This window comes from Macadamia integrifolia, chromosome 3 (genome assembly GCF_013358625.1).
Source record: "Macadamia integrifolia cultivar HAES 741 chromosome 3, SCU_Mint_v3, whole genome shotgun sequence".
NCBI classification, from domain to species: Eukaryota; Viridiplantae; Streptophyta; class Magnoliopsida; order Proteales; family Proteaceae; genus Macadamia; species Macadamia integrifolia.
The window spans coordinates 8361320-8382684 of NC_056559.1; the positions used below are offsets into that span (position 1 = coordinate 8361320).

Genomic DNA, 21365 nt, shown 5'->3' on the forward strand with positions numbered 1-21365 from the left:
TGTAAGCCATGGGGGTCCTTGAGGCCTCAAAACTGATACGGTATATATGGTATATAATTTCAATACAATACTATCGATACGATACATGAAAATTTTAAAATCTTTTTGTATCGATTATGATACATATCGATACTCTATGGAAAATTAAAAATCAAGGTGAAATGTATATTTTAGTATGTATTGCTACGTATTGGTCTGTATCAATCGATACGGTACGATACGTACCGATATGGTGCACTAGGGTCATATAATGGCCAAGATAGGTCATTTTCTAGAAAAACATGATTTTTGAGAGGTTTTTGTTGCAAAGTTACTGACGGTCATTTTTCTCTCTAACTAAAGTAAAAATCAAGGTTGGGAACAAGGATTTTACATTTATGGAACAATTACAAACCTTTGATTCTTAGTATAATACTTTCAATTTAGTGTTTATGCATAACACATATTATCTATAGGTTTTTTTAACTATTTTTTTCTTAATGCAAAAGTGTATAAAAAAACGTTTCCTATCAATTTATGTGTATATATCTTTAACATATCTCTGATACGATACGATGACCAATATCGATACTTTAATCATTGGCTCTCATGCCATGTTCGGTACAATTTCACCTAAATATACACAGGGAGAGTAGGGTTTTTTTTTTTTTTTTTTTTTTTTTGCGAAACCTATGTGTCCATTAATTAATTAATTAACTTCTTAATGCGGGTAATTCTTGATTACCCAGATGAGTTTCTGACTTCCATCTATGGCCACTATGGTACATTCAACCCACAAAGTGCTATCGTGGTAAGATCACTGACATTAGAGAGCAACAAGAAGAGATACGGACCATATGGTTATGAGGTTGGAATCAAATTCTCACTCCAATCAATGGCAGGTGGAAAGATAGTTGGGTTCCATGGCAAGTCTGGAAGATTTATCGACTCCATTGGAGTTTATCTCAAGCCTTTCCACAAACCTAATAATCCTTCCAAAGATTGTGTTTTGGTCCCTTCTACTACTGATCATCAAAACTCGACCCCCTCTCCCACTGAAAAAAGCAGCAGCAGCAGCATAACTTCTCATCAAACCCATCTTCTTCTTCTTCTTCTTCTTGTTCTTCTAGTGATGATAAATCTGTATGTAGCTGTAATGTTAAAGTAAATATTCTTAAAATAGTTCAGGTCCTCTCTCTGTATGTATGTGTCATTGATGATGTGTGATAGGTGGGGTGGTTACCCGCAGAGGAGGTGAATATATGTACGTGCAGTACTGGATCCATTCTCCTGTAAGAACTCCTCTCTTGGCTGCAAGCCTGTAACTGTATGACAGAGATGTCATATAGTCTAGTTAGTTACTTCATAGTCTAATTATATCAAACACCTTCATCCTTTGTATTGGCATGCATAATTGCAATACTTCGATAATTATTGTACACTCTCACATGATCTTAGATTAAAAAGCTATGTTTTTCCACGTGGTAAACTCAAATAGGGATGATATGTGATAAAGTGAGTAGGCTTGTCTATCTCTCACATGCTAGTTATTAGCATTTAAGATGGATATGGAGGATTTGGTCTCCTTAGTTTTAACTTTAAAAGAAAAAGAAAGTTACCCGCTTTGCTTGTCTACACAAGAGACATTGGTGGACACAAAAAGATTGTACTGTGCCTGTCCCATGAGCTAAAGATGCTTCTGTATGGCCTTCTATTGGTCTACGTACTGATGTAGTGGCCGCTCAAACGGATAACGTTCTCTTAGTTAATTTTTAAATATATATATATATATATTAAAAAAAAAATCTCTGAACTAACCATGGAGGCTACAGTAACTCTCTCTCTCTCTCTCTCTCTCTCTCTCTCTCTCTCTCTCCACATGAAATGACCTCTTTATGTCTATATGTACGAAATCATTTCATTGTTACGCATTCATGCACTCACCCTTGTGCTGCTTGCTTAGAGAATCCTTTCCCATAAAAAAATTTTGATTTCTCCACTACATTACACAGATAACTGTTGAACTTCCCTCATAAATTAGGTTGTGTTTAGTATGCATTCTAGTTCGATAATGCATTCAAAAGAAATTATACCAAATGCAACTTTAATCTTTCACACCCATGATCATAAACCTATGGTCCACTATTTATTTAGCGTATATTTGTTATCTCATCTTTTCAACCTCAATATTTTTTGGATCTCGGGTACCCCACCCCACCCTGTAAAGATCTCAACCCTAAATCATTACCAAAGAAAATAAATTATGAAATGTTTATACTACTATACTTTGAAAGTGTTTGAAATTATATAATGAACTTTTTAAGATTAAGATTACGTTTGGTATGATTTCTTGAAATGCCCATTGTCAACCACACAAATATTGAAAGAAATTAATTAAATTCCTCCACTGGCATATAATAAAGAGAAAAAATGCATTTTTTTTTAGCTGATCATATGGACCAATTATAAGATATATATGCCTGACACTGAGGTGCCATAAAACAAGATTCTTTGTTTTTATTTTTATAATCAAGGAGTGGAAATATATATATATATATATATGTAGTTATTAATATTGAGTAACAACCGACAAGCAAAGTGCTCTTGCTTTCTTCTTTGTATGATGATGTGTGATGAGAAGATGGTACAAGGGCTACCTTCAATCCCTGATGCCTGAAATTATTTGTATGAAAAGACCCAAGGTTCTGTTTCCTTTTCACAATAGAAAGCAAAACCACTTTGTAATGGGTTCTTTAATTTCTTCCCATATATGCAACACATCATACGGATCTGATTCTCTCTCTTTCCTTCTTTACATTGGTAGTGGAACCCAGCATAGCTTCCATTCTTGGCTTTTTGTAGTATTCTTAGTTCCTAACGATTGTAATTTAAAGACACCCCACCACTACCATTCTACCTCCAACCACCTACCCATGTCAAGAATCCAAGAACACTATAAAAAACCTTCCCTTCTCACTCTTGTCTTTGCAACATAAACCTTTCAAACTCCCTCTGTAGTCTATAGTATCCCTTCCTCTCTTATCAGTGCAAAATGGTAAGATAATAATAAGGCTTTTTCATTCAGTTTGTTTCATTCCATGCACCATATGAACTAATTAATAAATGATCTTTGAAACTTGAAAAATGGTTGGTTTTGCAGAGTAGAGAGGTTAGTGAGAAGAGACCTGTAAGAGTTGGACCTTGGGGAGGACAAGATGGAGTTAACTGGGATGATGGAGTCTACACTGGTGTGCGGCAATTGGTGATCGCCCATGCCGCCGGAATCGACTCTGTTCAGATTGAGTATGACCTTAAAGGATCCTCAGTTTGGTCTGAAAAGCATGGTGGCACTGGAGGCATCAAAACTGATAGGGTATTTGGTTCTTCTCTTTTGCCTTCCTTTCATTTATAATTTCAATGGCTTCTTTTTTTCCTTACAATTTCTTAATGAATTAAGTTTTCCTTCACCCATGGAGAAGGAAGAATCTCTTCCTACATCATTGCTCAACTCCCACCTTCTATCCCTCTCTTGTCCAATCAGATGGTACGATAACCGCGGTAAAGGGATTCCTATTGCACCACATGTGAAGGAAAATAGATCATTTGTTAATTGTCAAGCCTAGCCTTAGTAGGAGTAATGAGTATCAATGTTCTTTTCATTCAGATCGGTTATTAGAATTGGGTCATTTTGTTTAGATTGAAACTTGTTACATGAGCAAGGGATGACCTTGTAGATTAATTGTCCACAAAACTTAATTGGATTTTATTTGATTTGTTACATGGTAGATATTTGGATTGTACAAAACAAACTTTCTAATAACGTGAGAACAAAGCAGGAAATAATTTTCGAAAAAAGAAAAAAGTAATTTTTTTTTTGTAATCATTACCATTGATAATATGTAACTTACTAAATATAGCAGTTAAATTGTTTTTAACTTAAATTTAAGTTAAAAAAAGTGTCGCAAATGCCCTGTTTTCTTGTAGTGAAACTACTTTATATAGAAAAGTTTGAGAAAAGAGATTTTATTTAACTTTTTAATTATTATCTAAAATCTAACTATATTATGTCATCGGAGTGCTTTTTTACTCCTTAAGTTGTGTACGTTTTTTAAGCGAACTGAAAATTCTCCCACTAGAGAGAGCCGTGTGTTTAAAGGATTTAACCATTTCTCTATGAACATGAGGGAATAATTTCATTAAAGAGAATACTTTTAAAAGGAGAAATAATGAAAAAAGAGGCATAACTTGAAAGGAGAAAAGTTTTCTAGTTTGCTAACCAGAGATAGGATATCGTGGTCTAGAGTCATCTATCAGAAAAAGGCATTAACACTCCCCCTAATGGACAAAGTTTCCGTAATGCCTCCTATTAGCATCCAAGAATCATTGTAAGATCCTAAATTTTTAAACCATCGACTAGAAAACCTCTTCCCTAACTTAAAAATTTTAATGCTTTGTTGTTGTGTTTTTATTTATTTATTATTATTATTGTTTGTGGTAATTAGGCTCATCTTTGGTATGTAGAGCTTTGAGCATGGATCTCTAAGCAGGTTAGTTTAGATTGTTTATGGTGATTAAGCTCATTTTTAATTTATGTGTTGAGCTTAAGAAAAGAAGAGTAAACTATTTGACATTTCTAATTCTTGCAGGTGAAGCTTGATTTCCCAGATGAGCACCTCACTTCAATCCATGGCCATTATGGTAGTATCAATGAATGGGGTTCTATCTTTGTCCGATCACTGACTATAGAGAGCAACAAGAGGACATATGGCCCATATGGAATTGAGCAAGGAATCCAATTCTCATTTCCAGAAACTGTTGGCAAGATTGTTGGCTTCCATGGCAAGGCTGGTTGGTATCTTGACTCCATCGGAGTTTATCTAAAACCTATCTATAAGCCAAACCCTTCCAAAGGTCTGGTCACTTCTCAAAACTTGGTCACTTCTGCAACTGAAAAGATCAGTAGCTACACTGTCGTCCAAGGAAGTGTTGGCCAAGAATATGATATAGTGCTTGCAGTTAAACAGAAGAATGACAATGGCAAACCCCAACAGAAGAAGAACTCAACAAAGAGATCTTCTTCTTCATCTTCTTCTTCCAGTGAAGATGAATCATCAAAAGATAAGGTAACAACCCATCACTTTTACAGATATTTGTTATTGATGAAGCCTGATCTCAGTTTATAGGAGCAGTTTTGTACTTTCGAGGATTAGGGTTTTTCAGTCTTTTAATACCTGAAAACACTATATATAAGATGTGATTATGTGTTAGGGTTTTGTACGTAATTTCTTCATCAGAATAGTGGAAGCCCTGGTTTATCATTGTCATTGTGTTTTATGCATGAGTATGTGATTTTTCTCTTGTTTTTCTTTAGCTATCGTTGTTCTGCTGCGTTGTTAATTCCTAACAATATTCTGAGACTTCTTTCACCACTAATAGGTGATTGGGTATCCAATGTATACCACCAACAAAGTATCTTCATATGCCAATGGCCCTGTGTCATATGGGCCTTGGGGAGGTAACGGAGGAACCATCTTCGACGACGGTAATTTTACCGGTGTTCGCCAAGTTTATCTGACTCGCAACACAGGTGTCACTTCCATTAGAGTTCTATATGATCGAAATGGACAAGCTATATGGGGAAACAAGAATGGTGGTGCAGGCGGGATTAGAACTGATAAGGTCTGAAACTGAAGATCTTAAATCTATAGATACTGTTCAATTAATTCTACTTATCATATGTGAAATTAACATTTATGGATCCTTCTTGTGCAGATATTCTTTGACTACCCTTACGAGGTGTTAACTCACATTAGTGGCTACTTTGGACCTGCATTGGGGATGGGGCCTAATGTGATTAAATCACTTACTTTTCACACTACAAAGAGGAAACATGGGCCTTATGGGGATGAACAAGGGACCTTCTTCTCCTCTAACTTGAAAGAAGGGATGGTTGTGGGGTTCCATGGAAGAAAGGGATGGTTCATAGATGGTATTGGGGTTCATGTACGGGAAGGGAAGTTATCACTGCCACAACCTCCTTCTCCTACAGTCTCTTTAAACATGAGCAATGACTCCGCAATCACCGAGGCAGTCGGTAGTACTAAATGGTCCAACAATTTAGTAATAGAAAAACGAGCTCCAAGAGAGGAGGTATTTTAATACATACATACATATATAGTGTTGAGATGTTGGGAGTTATAGAGTTATGGTCTCACATCAATTTGTTCATGTCCTTATCTCCATTTGATTATCTTTTTATTTTCTCTTGTTAGGTTTCCACCTATACGGTGGTAAAAGAACCGGCTCCGTGTGGACCAGGTCCATGGGGTGGTGATGGAGGAAGACCATGGGATGATGGAGTGTTCCCTGGGATAAAGCAGATCTTCTTGACAAGAGGGGAAGCGATTTGCTCGATACAGATTGAGTACGACCGGAACGGGCAATCTGTTTGGTCTGTTAGACATGGAGGTAGCAGTGGAGACACAACATATAGGGTGGGTAATAAATCTAGATTGTTGCAGTTGTTCAATCTAAGTTGATATTAATCTACCAATCTCTAATGGTGTGTTCCTTCTTCCTTTCTAGATCAAATTTGAGTACCCACATGAAGTGGTTACTTGCATCAGTGGCTTCTATGGTTCCATATGCAGAGATGAGCCCATGAAAGTGATAAGGTCTCTCACATTTCATACCACAAGAGGGACTTATGGGCCATATGGAGAAGAGATTGGAACCTATTTCACATCAACCAAGACAGAAGGAAAAGTGGTGGGGTTTCATGGAAGGAGTGGTTTGTTTTTGGATGCCATTGGTGTCCATATGCAGCACTGGTTAGGTGATGACAGAAGATCAACCAGGTCCAGCCTTTTCAAATTGTTTAATTGATGAATGATGAGTACTATAAATTTGCCAAACCCACCTTCCAAATAAGAAGACAGATCAATACTAGTACTACTTTGTGTAAGATTACTGTACTGGCCCCTTTGTACTGACTAAAATTTCTTCCTTTTTTATGCTTAAAGTAAATAATACAGAAGAGTTTATCTTCAACAGAGGATGGATGCATTCATGATGTTCGGTGTGCATGGTGACTTCCCTTGCATCACAACACCCCAAGGCCCAATCCCAACACCAACTTGTTGGAGGTTCCAACCTAAAACCTTCATTGTTAGGTGGAGAGAACTCATAGCATATGAAGGCATACCAATATTAATGACCAAAACAAACCGATGTGGGACTATATTACTGGGAATAGCCTCATATATATGGATTAAGTGATTAACTCTATGATCTTTGATGACTTTATATATCAGTTTGGCCCCTCTACCAAACAACTTAAGCTTTCGAGTTTGACACTTAAATACAACCACAGTCATAGAGCCGAACAATTCGATGTACTATCACTGGTGTGGTGCAATTCGTATAGACGAACAATCTATCGCTAGTGTGGTGTGAGAGATTCCTAAGTGGTGGGGGAGGGGTAATGACCTACATACCCCTCAAAGATATATATATATATATATATATATATTTCCTCTTTACTATAATGAATTAAAAAAAATAATAATAAGGAATCCTTATTTGATGGGAAAGAGGAGCTCGTTGCCCACATGTAATAGAATCATAATTGCAATGATGAGTGTCATGTATCAATGATAAAAGACGAGTCTTGCCGCAACGAGAGAAAATATGTGAGAGGGTGTATATATAAGGGTGGTGCATACATCATTTTTTCCAAAAATTTATTTGAAGAGACCAATCCATCACATATTTTATATAAATATAGGGAAGCCCTCTCTAGAAGTCAACGTGACCTCTACACTCATACATAAGGAGAGGCAAAATGATTATCCAAAAAAACCCGGCCTAGTCCAACTCAACCCAACTCAGCTTGACCCAATTTTAACCATGATCTATTATTGTGTTCAGTAATAATGTTCCCGTTTCCCTAGACCCACATCATGTGTTAAGTGTTACCCAAGCTATTTATATGACTTCAACCCATGTCATGTATTATATAAGCCACATATTCTTACCTATTGAGCTAGAGTCTAAGACGACCAAATGGCCAAACTATTCCACCCTTCTTTTTATGGGTGTTTGTGTCTTGTCACATATTGATATCAACTTAGATATAACAGCATTCATGAAAAATTGGGCCAAAATTTGGCCTATGCAGTTTATGGGAGATGCCGTGAAGGCAAGTGATTAAAAAGTCCATCTTACAACCAAATTGACAACCTTGTTTGCTGCAAATTTATGAATTAGGAGTGGACAAGGGTTGGCCATAGTCTTAACATCTCCCCACCCACACTTTGGTAAGTATAGGTTTAACATTCATGACCCTTTGTAGGGAGAAAAAAAAAAAATTTACAACTAGGGTCAACCCGTCCCAACCCTGAGCTCAACAAGGTTGGGCCTGAGCATGAACCCGATAGGATTAAGTTGGGCCTGAGTTGAGTTTGAGAGACCCAAGATTGAGTTGGGGTTTTAAGCAACCCGATCCAGCGTGGCCTTAAGCTCTACTTCCACACATGCCTCATTGATCCCCACAATGATGGAAGGGCATGCAGTCTTTTAGGGAACCCTTTCCCATTTTATTTAGGTAACAAAATAGGACTTGGATCAGCCCGGGACGGACCGCTTGTTTGAGACCTTAGGAGGTGCCAATGCGGTTAAACCCGGTCCGATTCGCAAAAGTAAACAGGTATCAAAGTGTAACTGGGTTGCGCCGTCGACACAGTCACAGACTGCGAGCGTCGAGCGACCTAGCGAGAGAGGGAGATGGGATTGGGAGCATTGAGAAACCTGATTCGTCCTTTGGCTAGAGCTGTTGTAAAGCAGAGTGCCGGCCATTTCCCGGCGCCGTCGCCATCGCCATCTTCGGCATTAACCGAGTTGCGTTGGTCTTTTGGTTCGCTGCAGCTGCACACACCATGGATTCCGTTGTCGAATGGTTTTAATAGCTTAACAGACACTCGATTTCCCAAGAGAAGGCCAGGCTATAAACCTCGAAGAAAAAGGGCTAGCTTAAAACCACCAGGTTCGTATTCGATCTCTATGTCTCAGATCATCTCTGTTATTTGCACCGATCACTGAGAATCGAAGAAAAGGTTTCTATTATTTTTGTTTCTGGTCAAGAATTGGGTATCCTCTAAGTTTATAGCATAATTTTTTTTTTATTATTGCCTGTGTTTATTTGTAATTGCATATGGGTTCTCTTTCTTGAAGCTAATTTTTTACTTAATTCATGACACCTGCAAATCTATTTGTAGTATTAGAATAGCGAATCATTGAAATTCCTCATTTGTATTCGAAGTGCTTTGCGATTAACGTACTCTTTGTACTGATAATCGTGGTTTATTGAAAAAAATGCAGGTCCATATGCTTGGGTGCAGTACACACCTGGTGAACCAATAGCTGCAAGCAATCCTAATGAAGGAAGTGTTAAGGGAAGGAACGAGAAGAAGCGCATGAGACAGCGGAGGGCATTTATACTGGTATTTCCATCTTAATGTCTTTGCAGCTTACATTTTGGTGTTTATTGTAGTATTTATTCTCTAATACTGTTTAAAGAGCTCTCTTCTTTATTTATTATTATTATTTTTTTTTCTCCTTTCAACTTTAGATTTTTTTGCCTCCCTTTCCCCTATTTTCCTAGAACTTAGTTTGGTGAGTGTTAAGTAGTTTATAACCAGGTGTTTTGCCAACCAAGCTAGATTATGCTTGCATGTTGGTTGATTTGTTATGTAAAGATGTTGTATTCACCAAATCGAAGTTCTCTTGCTCATGCTAATCGTTTAACATTTATTATTAACTTTTCTCTTTCCATTGAGTAGTTTTTATTTTTCTTCTGATGTAACAAAACTTTGTAGTTTGAACGGTTCTGAATAAGTAGAGTAGTGATATAAAACAAACAGGGAGATAGTGGTTGCTAGGCTGCTATTTTATCTTTGAGTTTTTGGTCAGTTACTTCAAATATTTTGTTGGTTCAGAGTGTAACCTTCTCCACCGCCCACCCACCACACCCCAAAAAAAATGAAAGAAAAAGTGTCCAAACACTACAATTGCCTGTGCCACACACAGAGTTGCAGCTTCTTCCTCAGACATTAGATAAGGATACCTGTGAAGTGAGCTTTCTCTGTGATATCTTGTTGTCTCACAGTTAGTAAACCAGGGTCCTGAAAAGTATGGTATGGGCGACCTATGGGTATAATTTGGTTTGGACAATGGAAAATGGATCAAAAGATTCAAGTTGATATATTTATAAATACCTTATGCAGAGTAACGATTTTTACAATAGAAGTATATGAAATAAATGAAAAAATACAAAATGATATGGATTATGTACTTGAAAATACAACCAACAAATAAAATACACGCCATTAAAGTCTGAAAATGTAGTTTTTCTGTTCATGAGTGTTGTCACCAAATCCTTTCATATCCTCTCTGCCCATTTGTGCAGTAAAGAAAAGAAAATTGACTCCCACAAAAAAAGGAGGCTACATAATGAAGACCTCAGTACTCATACAGCAGGGTTCATGAATCATAACAGTCGACCGAGGACTAGTTACTAGTTGATTGAGTAGTTAATACCTACCAACTGGTATAGTTTGTATATGAATCATGTATTTGTTATCTTGTCAACAAGCAGTCAACACCATTACTATTTTGTTCACCCCCTATCTGAGGTTTTCTGCTCCTCCCTTTAGAATTTTATATTAATGGATAAAACAGAATTCTTGTGTATATGTCTATAAACTATTTGCCCGCTCTACTAAAGTTGGAGATTTCTTGTTGTGTTGAAAATCTGGTCTTCCTTTCTTGTTATTGTTCTTGTTCCTTTTCGTAAAGGTCTTTCAGGGCATAGCTTGAATTTCATAGTTCTAGTTGTCATTTGGTTTTGATTAAAAGAACCCCTACTGTAGGATTAAATAGATGGCGTGAATGGTCCTAGGAGTAAGATCAGAAATTTAATTTGGATTCAAACTGCATTCCATTGACGGTGATTCTAACCAGAAATAGACATATTTGCAGTTCCAGAAGATATAATCTGGACATGGCAGTATCATTAGGAACATAAAAATAATTGCATGAACTGTAGAAATCATACTGGGATTGATTAGACGACTAAGTCTTGGTTTATTTTGCCACAAATTTGCGTCTAATAAAGACCATAACGCAGAGTTCATAAACAATGTTAGCAGCAGTGGAATAGCATAAACCTCATGACAACAGTAGCTAAAGGTCATGATATTCCCACAAGAAGAAGACAAGGAAACACTCTTATGAATAACATAATCAACTGACTCTGCCATCGTTTGCCTTGACCTCTATGTTACTAATTATCTGAACTCCCTCCACAGAAAAATAAAAAATAAAAAATATAAAAATTCTAACTCGTAGTTTGATGACAAAATACAAGCAAATACTCTCTCTTACTAATCCTAGGGTGCCATGGACTTTAATCAAGTTACTGAAAAACAAACCTCAGAGCTATGCATTTGTTTCCCTAATATATTTACACTTCTAATAAAATAAAAATTGCAAAGCAACTCAAATATTGTAGAAGAACCATACAAGACATTTGTAGGAGGATATATGGTGGAAAAGTTGACGGATTAGTTATTACTGTATCTCCACAGAACCATACATGAGATTTTCACCTCATATGGCTTTTCGATCAATTCTTTTGAAGTCATGGATCCTTTTTATTGTTCAAGAAAATATCTTCTCTTCTTCCACTCTGATCCGAAGTGTAACTAGGACCAATTCAGTCACAATAAGTTATCACTTTCCATTTTTTGTTTCCCTAGTTTATGTACACATACAATAAAGTAAAAATTTTTGCAAAAGCAATCAACTTCAAGAAAACCATTTGACACATTTTTAGGAGGATTTGCTTTCTAAAGGAGTTGACTTTGAACTGCAAAAAATACAGTGCATTCAGTTTGTGTGGGATGCCAAGGCATAGCAGTTAATCAGATTCTGGAACTTGGGTATGGATTTTTAGAACATGTGCTATTGTGAGATTGCCATGTTCCAACTCTTTCCTGCTTAGCTGCTAGTTTGGCATGGTATGAGATGTGAGTATTGTCGCAGTGTTTGTTAATTGATACTGTGTATTTGTTATTAACAATTCATTCTCTAAAACAAGTTATTCATGTTTCTTGTTCTTATTTTTAATAAAAATAAATTTGTTAGGCTTACTCTGAGGCTTACAGAAAGGGCTTGAGATGGAGCTTTAGGTGGCAAAGAATCTTTGGGATCCATTTGTCTGTAGGCGGGCTTCTTATATGCTAGTAAAAAGGGGATATCTTTTTATTCTCAGAAACTAGATCCCCCATTCTTTATGAGTCGGTTAGTTTATTGTGTTTGAAGTTTTCCCACTTTGAAGCTCCATTTTGGATGTAGAGTTCCCCTAACAGGCGTTCAAAGAGTTTGAGGCTCCTACCCTGTAATGTTGTTTAATAAATGATTCACAACTCTTTGCTGAATCCAAATCCGGAGTTCCTATTAGCTGTTTTTGAGATCCCAGCAATAATATCTCAGTTTTCAAAGGAGTGGCCCATGAGCCTGGAAGTCATGGAGTATGCCTTCACCTTGTAAAACATGCTTTGTTCATAGATGAGGATATCGTGAGTCTAGTTGTCAATACTACAAGTAATATTTGAGTAGTCCATCTCACTTTCTATAAGCTTTCAATCGCCACCCCAACACCCCCTTCCCCCGGGCCCTGGGCGGGAGGGGAGTGGAAGCAAAGGCACTTCATGATTTGCCTGGTTTAGTCCAACTCAACTCTCTATGTTTTGGGGTGCTTGGTTATTAATACAATTAAATATATTCCTATATGCTCACTTCACTTTTTTTTTTTTTTTTTTCTAATGATACTTCTATTCTCGAGTCTTTTTTCTTTGTTCTCACTTGAGCTTGCCTTTCGTGTATGAACAGTCAGAAAGAAAGAAACGAAAAGTTCAGTTGCAAGAAGCTAACAAGAAGAAAAGAATCATGAGGGTAGAGCGTAAGATGGCTGCAGTGGCAAGGGAAAGAGCATGGACTCAAAGACTAGCAGAGCTGCAGCAACTTGAGGAAGAGAAGAAGAAATCCATGGCTTGAACCGAATAGGTTAGGATATAATATGGTTCCATTGGGGAAGTTGTGCTATTCTTCTTTTATCAAATTAATTATCAGATCAAGCTTCTTGAAATCATGAAACTGCATTTTCTTTGTGAAGGGCTTCGGATTTGTGTGTATCTTTTCCCTTCCATTTGTCGTCTTCTTTTTTTCCTTTCTCTTTTGGGAGGCAGGTTGTATTCGTTTTTCTTTTGCTACTTTCGAGTCAACAGGTTTGAGCAAACCTTCGCCATTTATATTATGCACTATTCCTGTTACACTTCCATCAGATTTAACTTAAATTAGAAAATAACTTTGACAATCCTTGCATGGTTCATCTGTCTTCCCTGGTTTATAGGGGTAGTACAGTAGCTTCGTATATTTGGGATACAGTCATATATGCTCTACCTATATATAAGAGATGAATTTTCTTACTTGTATTACTACCATTTTTTTTTAGGTTTCATATGGTATTGGTACTTTAAAGAAAATACGGCAGATACTGAAGGATACTTGAAACCTTGGGTGTGGATTCCAGGAGAGGTGTTATCAGTAATGGATGGTTAACTGAGAACATGTGTTGAATCATCCCAGTCCTGATGATCACAGCTGCTCCCAATTTGGTGACTGCTGCCGTGGGACCGTAAAAGAATGTTTTAAAGGTCATCAAGAAAAGGGGGTATATGGTCCTCTGATATTTGGGAAAACTGACTTTGGAGGCCCGTCCGATTCTTTTATGTTTGTTATTCAGGTAAGTTAATAGGGTGTCTTGGGAAATGGTTGGCCGGTTATCAGTGTAGGGTCAGTATCATAGACAGGGTGCCCTCAGGATTTGCTAAGTGTCTATCTTGTGAGATAACTGAACTAACTGGGCTACTATTTCATGGAAGTATTTGACCAGCCAGGGATTTTTGCCCTAGGCGATTTTCTTCAATTGTATCCCTCTGTGAGGTCTAGGGTCAAGATTTCTTTTTTAAAAATTGTTGTTGTAAACGACTTGCAGTTTTGCCATCCATAGGGCTCCACCTTCATGTTCCTCTTCTTCCTTGCTGCCAAATCTTTGTAGCTATATCTTGTGGCTCCTAACCGCCTTGAACCATTATCATGAAGAGAAATATTAAGTGCTTGACATGCCAAGCATTATAAAGTCCCAGATTCTGACTTTCCGCAAGAACTGAATCTGCATAAGACCCAGGATTTAGTATCTATCCATACACGTTTAAACAGGTGGATTAGAGCTGATCTTCAATTTATACCAACAGAAACAGGGATAGGAGAAGGTTGGCACCACATTCATTTGTTTGGATATCTATTAGGAGCTATCAGATACTTTGGCAAATAGATAAAGACACTGGTGAAATCTATCGTTCTCAGGAGTCAGGATCTGGAAGATACTACTTGATGGGCTCAATTGCTAAAGCTATATTTTTCCCGAACTTTAAGAAGAAATGGGTGTCACTGTTATTGGGAGTTTCTTCTTCATCTTGACCGTCGGGAAGCTGATGCTGTAATCTTCCTCGGCCACCCATCTGCAAACAAGAAACAGAAAGATCAGCAAAATGCATACCATTTGATAACCTAGGATGAGAAGACCTTTTTATCATTCTCCTCAGCTACTCCAGTCGTCCCTTGCCTGTAGCGAAGACAAAATGAGGGACCATGTTGACTCGAAGATGTTGGGGGCTATAGAGATATTGTTCCACATGGGTTATCTGGGATCTTAGATATGTCTTAATATACCTTTGGAACTATCTCCACCTAATGGTTTAAGATATTGGATTAAACCGCCAAGTGGTATTGCATGGGCTATCCCACCCCACTATATTTAACGAAGACAATTCATCTACCAACCCGCTGTTATGTATGAACTATGAACCTTAATTCAATCACAACTTTTATAAAGACAACACTTGGACAATTGTTCAAACAACAGGGGACTGTATAAATACCTGTAACGAGTGACAAGATGATGAAGGAAAATGGAGACTTCCAACCTTGAGAACTCGAAACCAGGGCAGAGTCTCTGCCCGCCACCAAACGGTGTGAAAAAGTTACTACTGCTAAGGATTCCTTCCTTTTTCTGCCAAAAATAAAACAAGTCATCAATCTGAAACAAGATTTGTAAGAAGCAAAATAGGGTCAAGGAATTAAAGATATTCATTGCAGGATGCTTAGGTTTTGAATCAAAATATTGTGAAAATTTTAATACCTTCCCTCACTTAATGTGTGATGGCGTATTTGTACTCCACCAATGAAGATAATTGCTTCATAACAAAACTCGTCTACCAAGGGAAAATTACTTTTTTTCTTTTTTCCTTTTCCTTGTTTTTGGTAAGAGGTTAAGTTATTGATCAACCATGCATGTGGAGCTCAAGGTTTACTAAGTTTCTGAATCCAAGGAATGGAATTAGGCCAGACTATCATACATGCAATAGACAGGACCCTCCGAGCTAGGGTATATGCTACACTAAGGGAAAATTCTACAACTAAGTGGAAGAGTAGCATATTTGTGCCACGAAATGGTTCATAATTTTAGATGTCACAACTGATTGAGTACGTATAGTAAACAAAAGGGCATACTCAATGCATGAGGCTCTTGCCAATATGAGGCTTGGGGAAGGTCATAATGTACATAGCCTTTCGACATTCAGTAACTATAGTATGACACAGAAAAAGGCATTGCAGTCTCTGTTTTTTTTTATGTTCAAACTTTCCCTCGCTCTCTCTTACCTGCCATCTCCACGGATCAAATTGACAAGAATTCTCATAATTTTCGTCATCGAAGTGAATAGAAGTAAAGGATGCCAAGACGCACCATCCCCTGGGAATCAAATATCCTGCAAACAAAGTCATCCACCATTGGAATCCAAGGAAATACAAACACCCAGAAAGATGGGCAAGAGATAAAAAACAGCAGCCTTGAGCCCAAAGTATGAGTAGAACAAGGGGATACCATTGATGTCTACATCTTTGAGAGCTTTTCTCCAAACCGCATTGATGATGTTTGCCATTCTGAGAGTTTCATTGATCACCTAATGGAATGGATACAAAGCCAAACCATTCAATTTGCATGCATTGCTCGTCAATAAGAAAGAAGACAAAATCATTTTAATTTCATAATTGATTTCATTCACTCACATCTTGAGTGAATGGCAGTGACATGTAATCCGTCCAATCATATTCCTTGCCTGTACTATCCTTTTGTCTCTTGAGCTCCATGTTTTCCTCCTTTCCCAACAAAAACAAACAACAATAATAATAGGGTCAATCTCCATTCACCATGCCTGATGACAACATTTCATGTGGCATAAAAAAAATAAATAAATAAAAAGTTCTTCTAACATATAAGATAAAAGCAAAAAAGAAGACTACCCAGTCGTGTTCCCCTATGCCCACACACAAGGACGAGCGACATGGCCATCCCATTCTTCATATTAGATGCTCTCATGTGCCCCTTCATTGACCCTGAGATGGTGCAAAGGCCACACAACTAGGCAACACGCCCTTCTCCTAAGGTAAAACAACATTAATTAGGCTCACATTTTGATTACCAACCCAAAATACCCCTTATTGGAATAAAGTTTTCATAGTGCCAAGCACCACATGCTATGAGAGAATGCACAATGATTGTCTGAGTTTCATTGATGTGCATTGTCGTACGTCGGAATGCATACTATTACATGTCAAGGTATTTGATTGATTAATATCCAAAGCTTAGCACATGGTTGATATAGACAATGAGATCTCTATCAGATAGTCTCTAAGTTTCCAAATCACTTTCGCTCTCTAATACAAGATAAGTCATATAGTACTATGGTAGAACTACAAAAAATGGGAAAACATTGGGTATGCCACTTGTAAACCTAGATGTGTGTCTATCTCTCTCCTTCTCCCTTGAAAAGGTCTCGTGTATCTTTTCATCTCAACCCTCTCATTGGTTGAATAGTTACCTTAAAGAAAGAAAAATATAATAGACATAAACATTAAAGTAGGGCCAATTAAAGACATATACATCAAACAAATTTGCATGGGCCATTTTGGATCCTCACAAGGCTCAAAAGCAAAGTGTACACTTTCCCCACGCCTGAGAACATGGTTTAAAACGCTTTTTCGAAAAAACTAATGAACAAAAACTGGGCCATCAATGAACCACGTGTACTTTCTTGTGCTGTTCCCAGCTCCTTAGGTTACACCCCCTGGCCCTAATCCTCCTTTCACCCTTTCTGTCCTACCTCAAATTGATGTTATCCGCCTATACACATATCGGTGCTGAAATGGCATCAGTCGCCACCGATACTGATACAACTAATATGATACCGACACATAAATTCATGTATCCATAACTGGGCCATGGTTTAAGCCTTTGAGGGATCGGTTAGGGTCACCGTATATCACCGCTAACTATACTAATACCACAGATACCAGACCGCTACATACCGATAGCTCAACCCATGAACTGGGACGATTTATTTTCCAGTTTCCAGTTTCCACCCCTTCGTTGGTGGCAACCGCACTCTGCAGTCTCTGCGTAGGTCCCTCTCCCTCATCATTAATATTAGATGCGTAGGAAGTACGAACTACGACGCTTCTGACCTGAGCCGACTACCCTACAAAGGGACGACGAAGGACACTTATAATAACCCTTACAAAAAAAAAAAAAAAAATACTAATAATAATATAATAACGTGAATGCCAATAAAAGCTTCAATAATTCAAAGCCAATTCCGGGACTACAATTGTTGGTCCCAAGTCAGCCCCCACTCACCCACCCACTGGCCCAACTCTTAATAACCCCTTAGGAGATAGGGTTGGGTCGTAGGTGGTCCTCCTCTAAGACCCCCTACCCACAAGACAACCACACGTGGCAAATTTCAAATTGAAAAAAAAAAAATTTATTTCGACTAATCCTGTCCGTCGATTGGATCAAGAAATGAAATGAAAAAGGAAGTTAAATCCATACCGTTAATTGCTTGAGAGCGAGAGGGCAGTCGCTGAGATATTTGACCGCAAAGGTCATTAGCGTAGGCACGGAGTCCTCTCCTGGTATCATCAACTCTATCATTCTCTCACTTATCACATCCACCGGCTGTTGTTGCTGCTGCTGCATCTCGTTTGATTCAACCGCTTCACACAGAAACATATCTACTACGTCCAGAATAGGTCGTCGTCCTCTCTGATCATCTCTTTCACTTTCAGACATAGTAGTAGTCGTCCTAGTAGTTCTCCCCATATTGGATTTCTTCTCCTCAACTATCCTTCTCACCATCTTCACCATCCTATCCTTGGCCTGTTCAGTGTTCCAGACAAAAAAAGGTCAAATGAAAGCAGACAAGAATCCCAGAAAAATCCATTATAGCGCTTCTTCTTACTTCTTTCTTCATTATCAGTAATTATCAATCACATGCAAGCTTGGTTTTGTTTGGCTGGATGGAAAACAGGTTAGCTCCACATGAAACTTTCTCATCTAATGGTGAAATTAAGGAGTTTTAAGTTTTCGGGTTCTAAGCATTCCTCTTCCTAATGACTAGTTTTTAAGGATGAGTTATACCCAAGTTCCAACAAGTGGTATTAAAATCAGGGCATGCCGTTCCTACTGCCTACAGCCTACTGACTACTTGCCACCCTCTCCTTAATGACTAGTTTTATGAGTTAGATAAAGTCCCAACAAGGAGGGGCAACAACAGTGTGCCTCCGTGGATTCACCACCCTCTTTGTTAATTTAATCAGACATGATGACAACAATGGTGTGCCTTTGGTGAGTAACCTGATATGGATGCTACTTGCCACCATGTCCTTAATGGTTAGTTTTTAAGGATGATGAGTTATATATCAAGTCCAATAATTGGTATCAGAATCTGGGAAAGCTAGCAAGAGTGTACAAAAAAAATCCATACCTTCAATGACTTGTAGAACGTAGTTCCTGGTAGCTTAATAGGCAAACAAATCAACCCTTTGATGAACTCTCTAAATTCTCTCCTCAGAAACTCTAATTCTTCACTAGGACCGATACCCATCAACACCATAACCAGCACTTCAAACGTAATCTGAGAAACCCATATTTGAAAATCACGTCAAACACTTGATGAACTGCCATGGGAAAATTAAAGAAAATAATGGAAATGGAAAAAAAAATTCCCAAATTCTTACCTTTTTGGTTTCTTCTTGGATGTAGATAGGATCATTGCTGTCCTTCCAGTTCTCCATGGACAGAAGAACAGATTTCTCAATCACTCGAGTTATACGGGATTTGAATTGAGGAGATTTCAAGAAGCTACCGAGCAGCCCATGAACTCTCTTGTGCATGCTACCACTCATTTTCAGTATAGAATCTTTACCCATTAATTCAGACACAGATTTGGGGTAGTAAGGAACAAAGGTGCTTCCATTGTTCTGTAAAACCACTTTGTTAACGTATGGATCGGTAGAAACTATGATTGGTCGTCCCAATAGATGAGATTTGAACACTTTCCCGTATCTAAAGAAAGAAAAAATAAGAGGAATGATCAGTCTCATCATGAACAGAGGAGAGAGAAATAGGAAATCGAACAGTCATTTCAATTCCTGGCTTTGCTTCTTGCAGAATTTTATCAGAAGTGCAGTAATTTCTGTCATTCTTGAAAAATTTGCAGAGAAAATTGAAAACTACATAAAAAGGAGAAAGGAAAAGGAACTCTCTTCCTCTTTCTTTCCCTTTTCGTTGCGAAATTGAAGAAAAGGGAAAAAAAAGATTGAATTTTTATGGAGGCTTTAACTTACAGAGATTTGCGTTTCTCCATGAAGCTTACGGGTCGAGAAGAATAACCAGAGATGATGAAATCAAGAGTTTCTCCAATAAAAGGCCACCCTAAACTCCCTTTAGGAACCCTACTTCCACCAACATCCTTCTTCTCCATCTCCAAATTGTTCTTCTTCTTGTTGGTGATCCATTTCCAAGAAAACCACCATCCCATGACGATGATACCCAGCAAGATCGAAAACCCTAAAACTGGTAAATCCATATTAAAAAAATTCTGATGCCTCTCTCTCTCTCTCTTTACTGTTGGTTGTTGCACTTCATGCAATAATATAACGAGGATTACATGAAATCAAACTCAAAACTCCATGGAAGATTGTCTGGATCCTCTGCATCGTCGATTCCCAATCCCTTTTACGGCCTTCAACCCTACAGAGAGAAAGAGATTGTGAAAATCTAGAGATTGATATTATCAATAAATGCATGGGATGGATTGAGAGAGGGGACTCTGGAAGGACGCTAAATCTGGGAACACAAGATCCCTCACGCTTAATTCATTTTGTCTTTGCCTTCTTTGTTTTTTCTTCTCTTAGAGATGGGTGGTGGGGACTTCCGGGTAGTCAGTAGTCACTGTTAATATGGGTTTCACCACCAGGTTCACCTCCTGTTCTTTCACCATTGAACCAGCTTTTCTTCCTGTAAATGGGAAATGGAATTCTTTGCCTTCTTGGTTAGCCGGTCGGACTGGACCGGACCGGACCGGACCGGACCGGATAAGCTAATGACAGTTGGAGCACAGAAGCAGCAATGTCTTTTCTCGTGTAATGTAATAGCGCCGGAATCGTCAGTTACAATTACAACCAATGGATGTCTCTGTCTCTCTCTCTCTCTCTCTTACTTTTATTAGGGTTTTGTTTAAATTTTCAAGACAAACCAGAGAAGATGAAAGAGTCAAATACTGTGCATCGTCTTGTCAACGTCACACAACCACCATCCCTCCCTATCGATTTTTTTTTTTTTTTTTTGGTAACAATTTGCTTAGGGAAAGACCGAGTTTCCTTTTAATTACGGTGGAGAAATAATCTCTTAATCCCCGACATGTAAATAGATCGTTGAAAATCTGAATTTGATTTGATTCAAGGGAATACGTATCTAATTGGACAATATTCGGATCCAAAATTGAAAATTTCTGTTTCATTTTATATTATTTTATTTAGAACACAAAAAAGGCTTAGAATGACTTAGATGTTTTCTTTGTCTCAAAATTTTTACCCATTTTAAAGAATGACATGTTTTAATATATTTTGATGACGATTTAAGTGAGATTTTTTTTCTAAGATCTATGATGGTAATAGAGGGGTTGGACCGACTGTGATCCTATGAATCGACCAATGATTTAAAATAATATATAATGTACTATCGTCTTGTTGAGCAAGCATTCTAATTTAGGGGATTTTTTCGTGTTAGAGTTCTTAGGCAAGTTTTCTTACCGAGATTTGGGTGTTCTTGATTGATCTCCATTGTAATCTTCTTTTCTACA

The 21365-nt window shown here is 37.8% G+C and overlaps 3 protein-coding genes across 3 annotated transcripts; 2 read left to right on the top strand and 1 right to left on the bottom strand.

Annotated features, from left to right (window-relative positions):
* Positions 1 to 2908: 2908 nt before the first annotated feature.
* Positions 2909 to 7031, top strand: LOC122073136 (jacalin-related lectin 3). Its single transcript, XM_042637671.1, has 7 exons — positions 2909 to 3034; positions 3140 to 3352; positions 4626 to 5102; positions 5416 to 5658; positions 5752 to 6129; positions 6252 to 6473; positions 6565 to 7031. The coding sequence occupies exons 1-7, from the start codon at positions 3032 to 3034 to the stop codon at positions 6862 to 6864; spliced, it is 1836 nt and encodes a 611-aa protein (XP_042493605.1). The 5' UTR covers positions 2909 to 3031; the 3' UTR covers positions 6865 to 7031.
* Positions 7032 to 8686: 1655 nt separating this feature from the next.
* On the top strand, positions 8687 to 13414 carry LOC122074480. The gene is made up of 3 exons (XM_042639325.1): positions 8687 to 9022; positions 9358 to 9479; positions 12931 to 13414. The coding sequence occupies exons 1-3, from the start codon at positions 8764 to 8766 to the stop codon at positions 13093 to 13095; spliced, it is 546 nt and encodes a 181-aa protein (XP_042495259.1). The 5' UTR covers positions 8687 to 8763; the 3' UTR covers positions 13096 to 13414.
* Positions 13415 to 14310: 896 nt separating this feature from the next.
* LOC122074479 (3-epi-6-deoxocathasterone 23-monooxygenase CYP90C1) lies at positions 14311 to 20392 on the bottom strand. The gene is made up of 9 exons (XM_042639324.1): positions 19849 to 20392; positions 19240 to 19567; positions 18987 to 19136; positions 18053 to 18379; positions 16231 to 16320; positions 16046 to 16124; positions 15823 to 15929; positions 15042 to 15172; positions 14311 to 14621 (listed from the first exon to the last, which is right to left on the bottom strand). The coding sequence occupies exons 1-9, from the start codon at positions 20088 to 20090 to the stop codon at positions 14531 to 14533; spliced, it is 1545 nt and encodes a 514-aa protein (XP_042495258.1). The 5' UTR covers positions 20091 to 20392; the 3' UTR covers positions 14311 to 14530.
* Between the last annotated feature and the right edge of the window lie 973 nt (positions 20393 to 21365).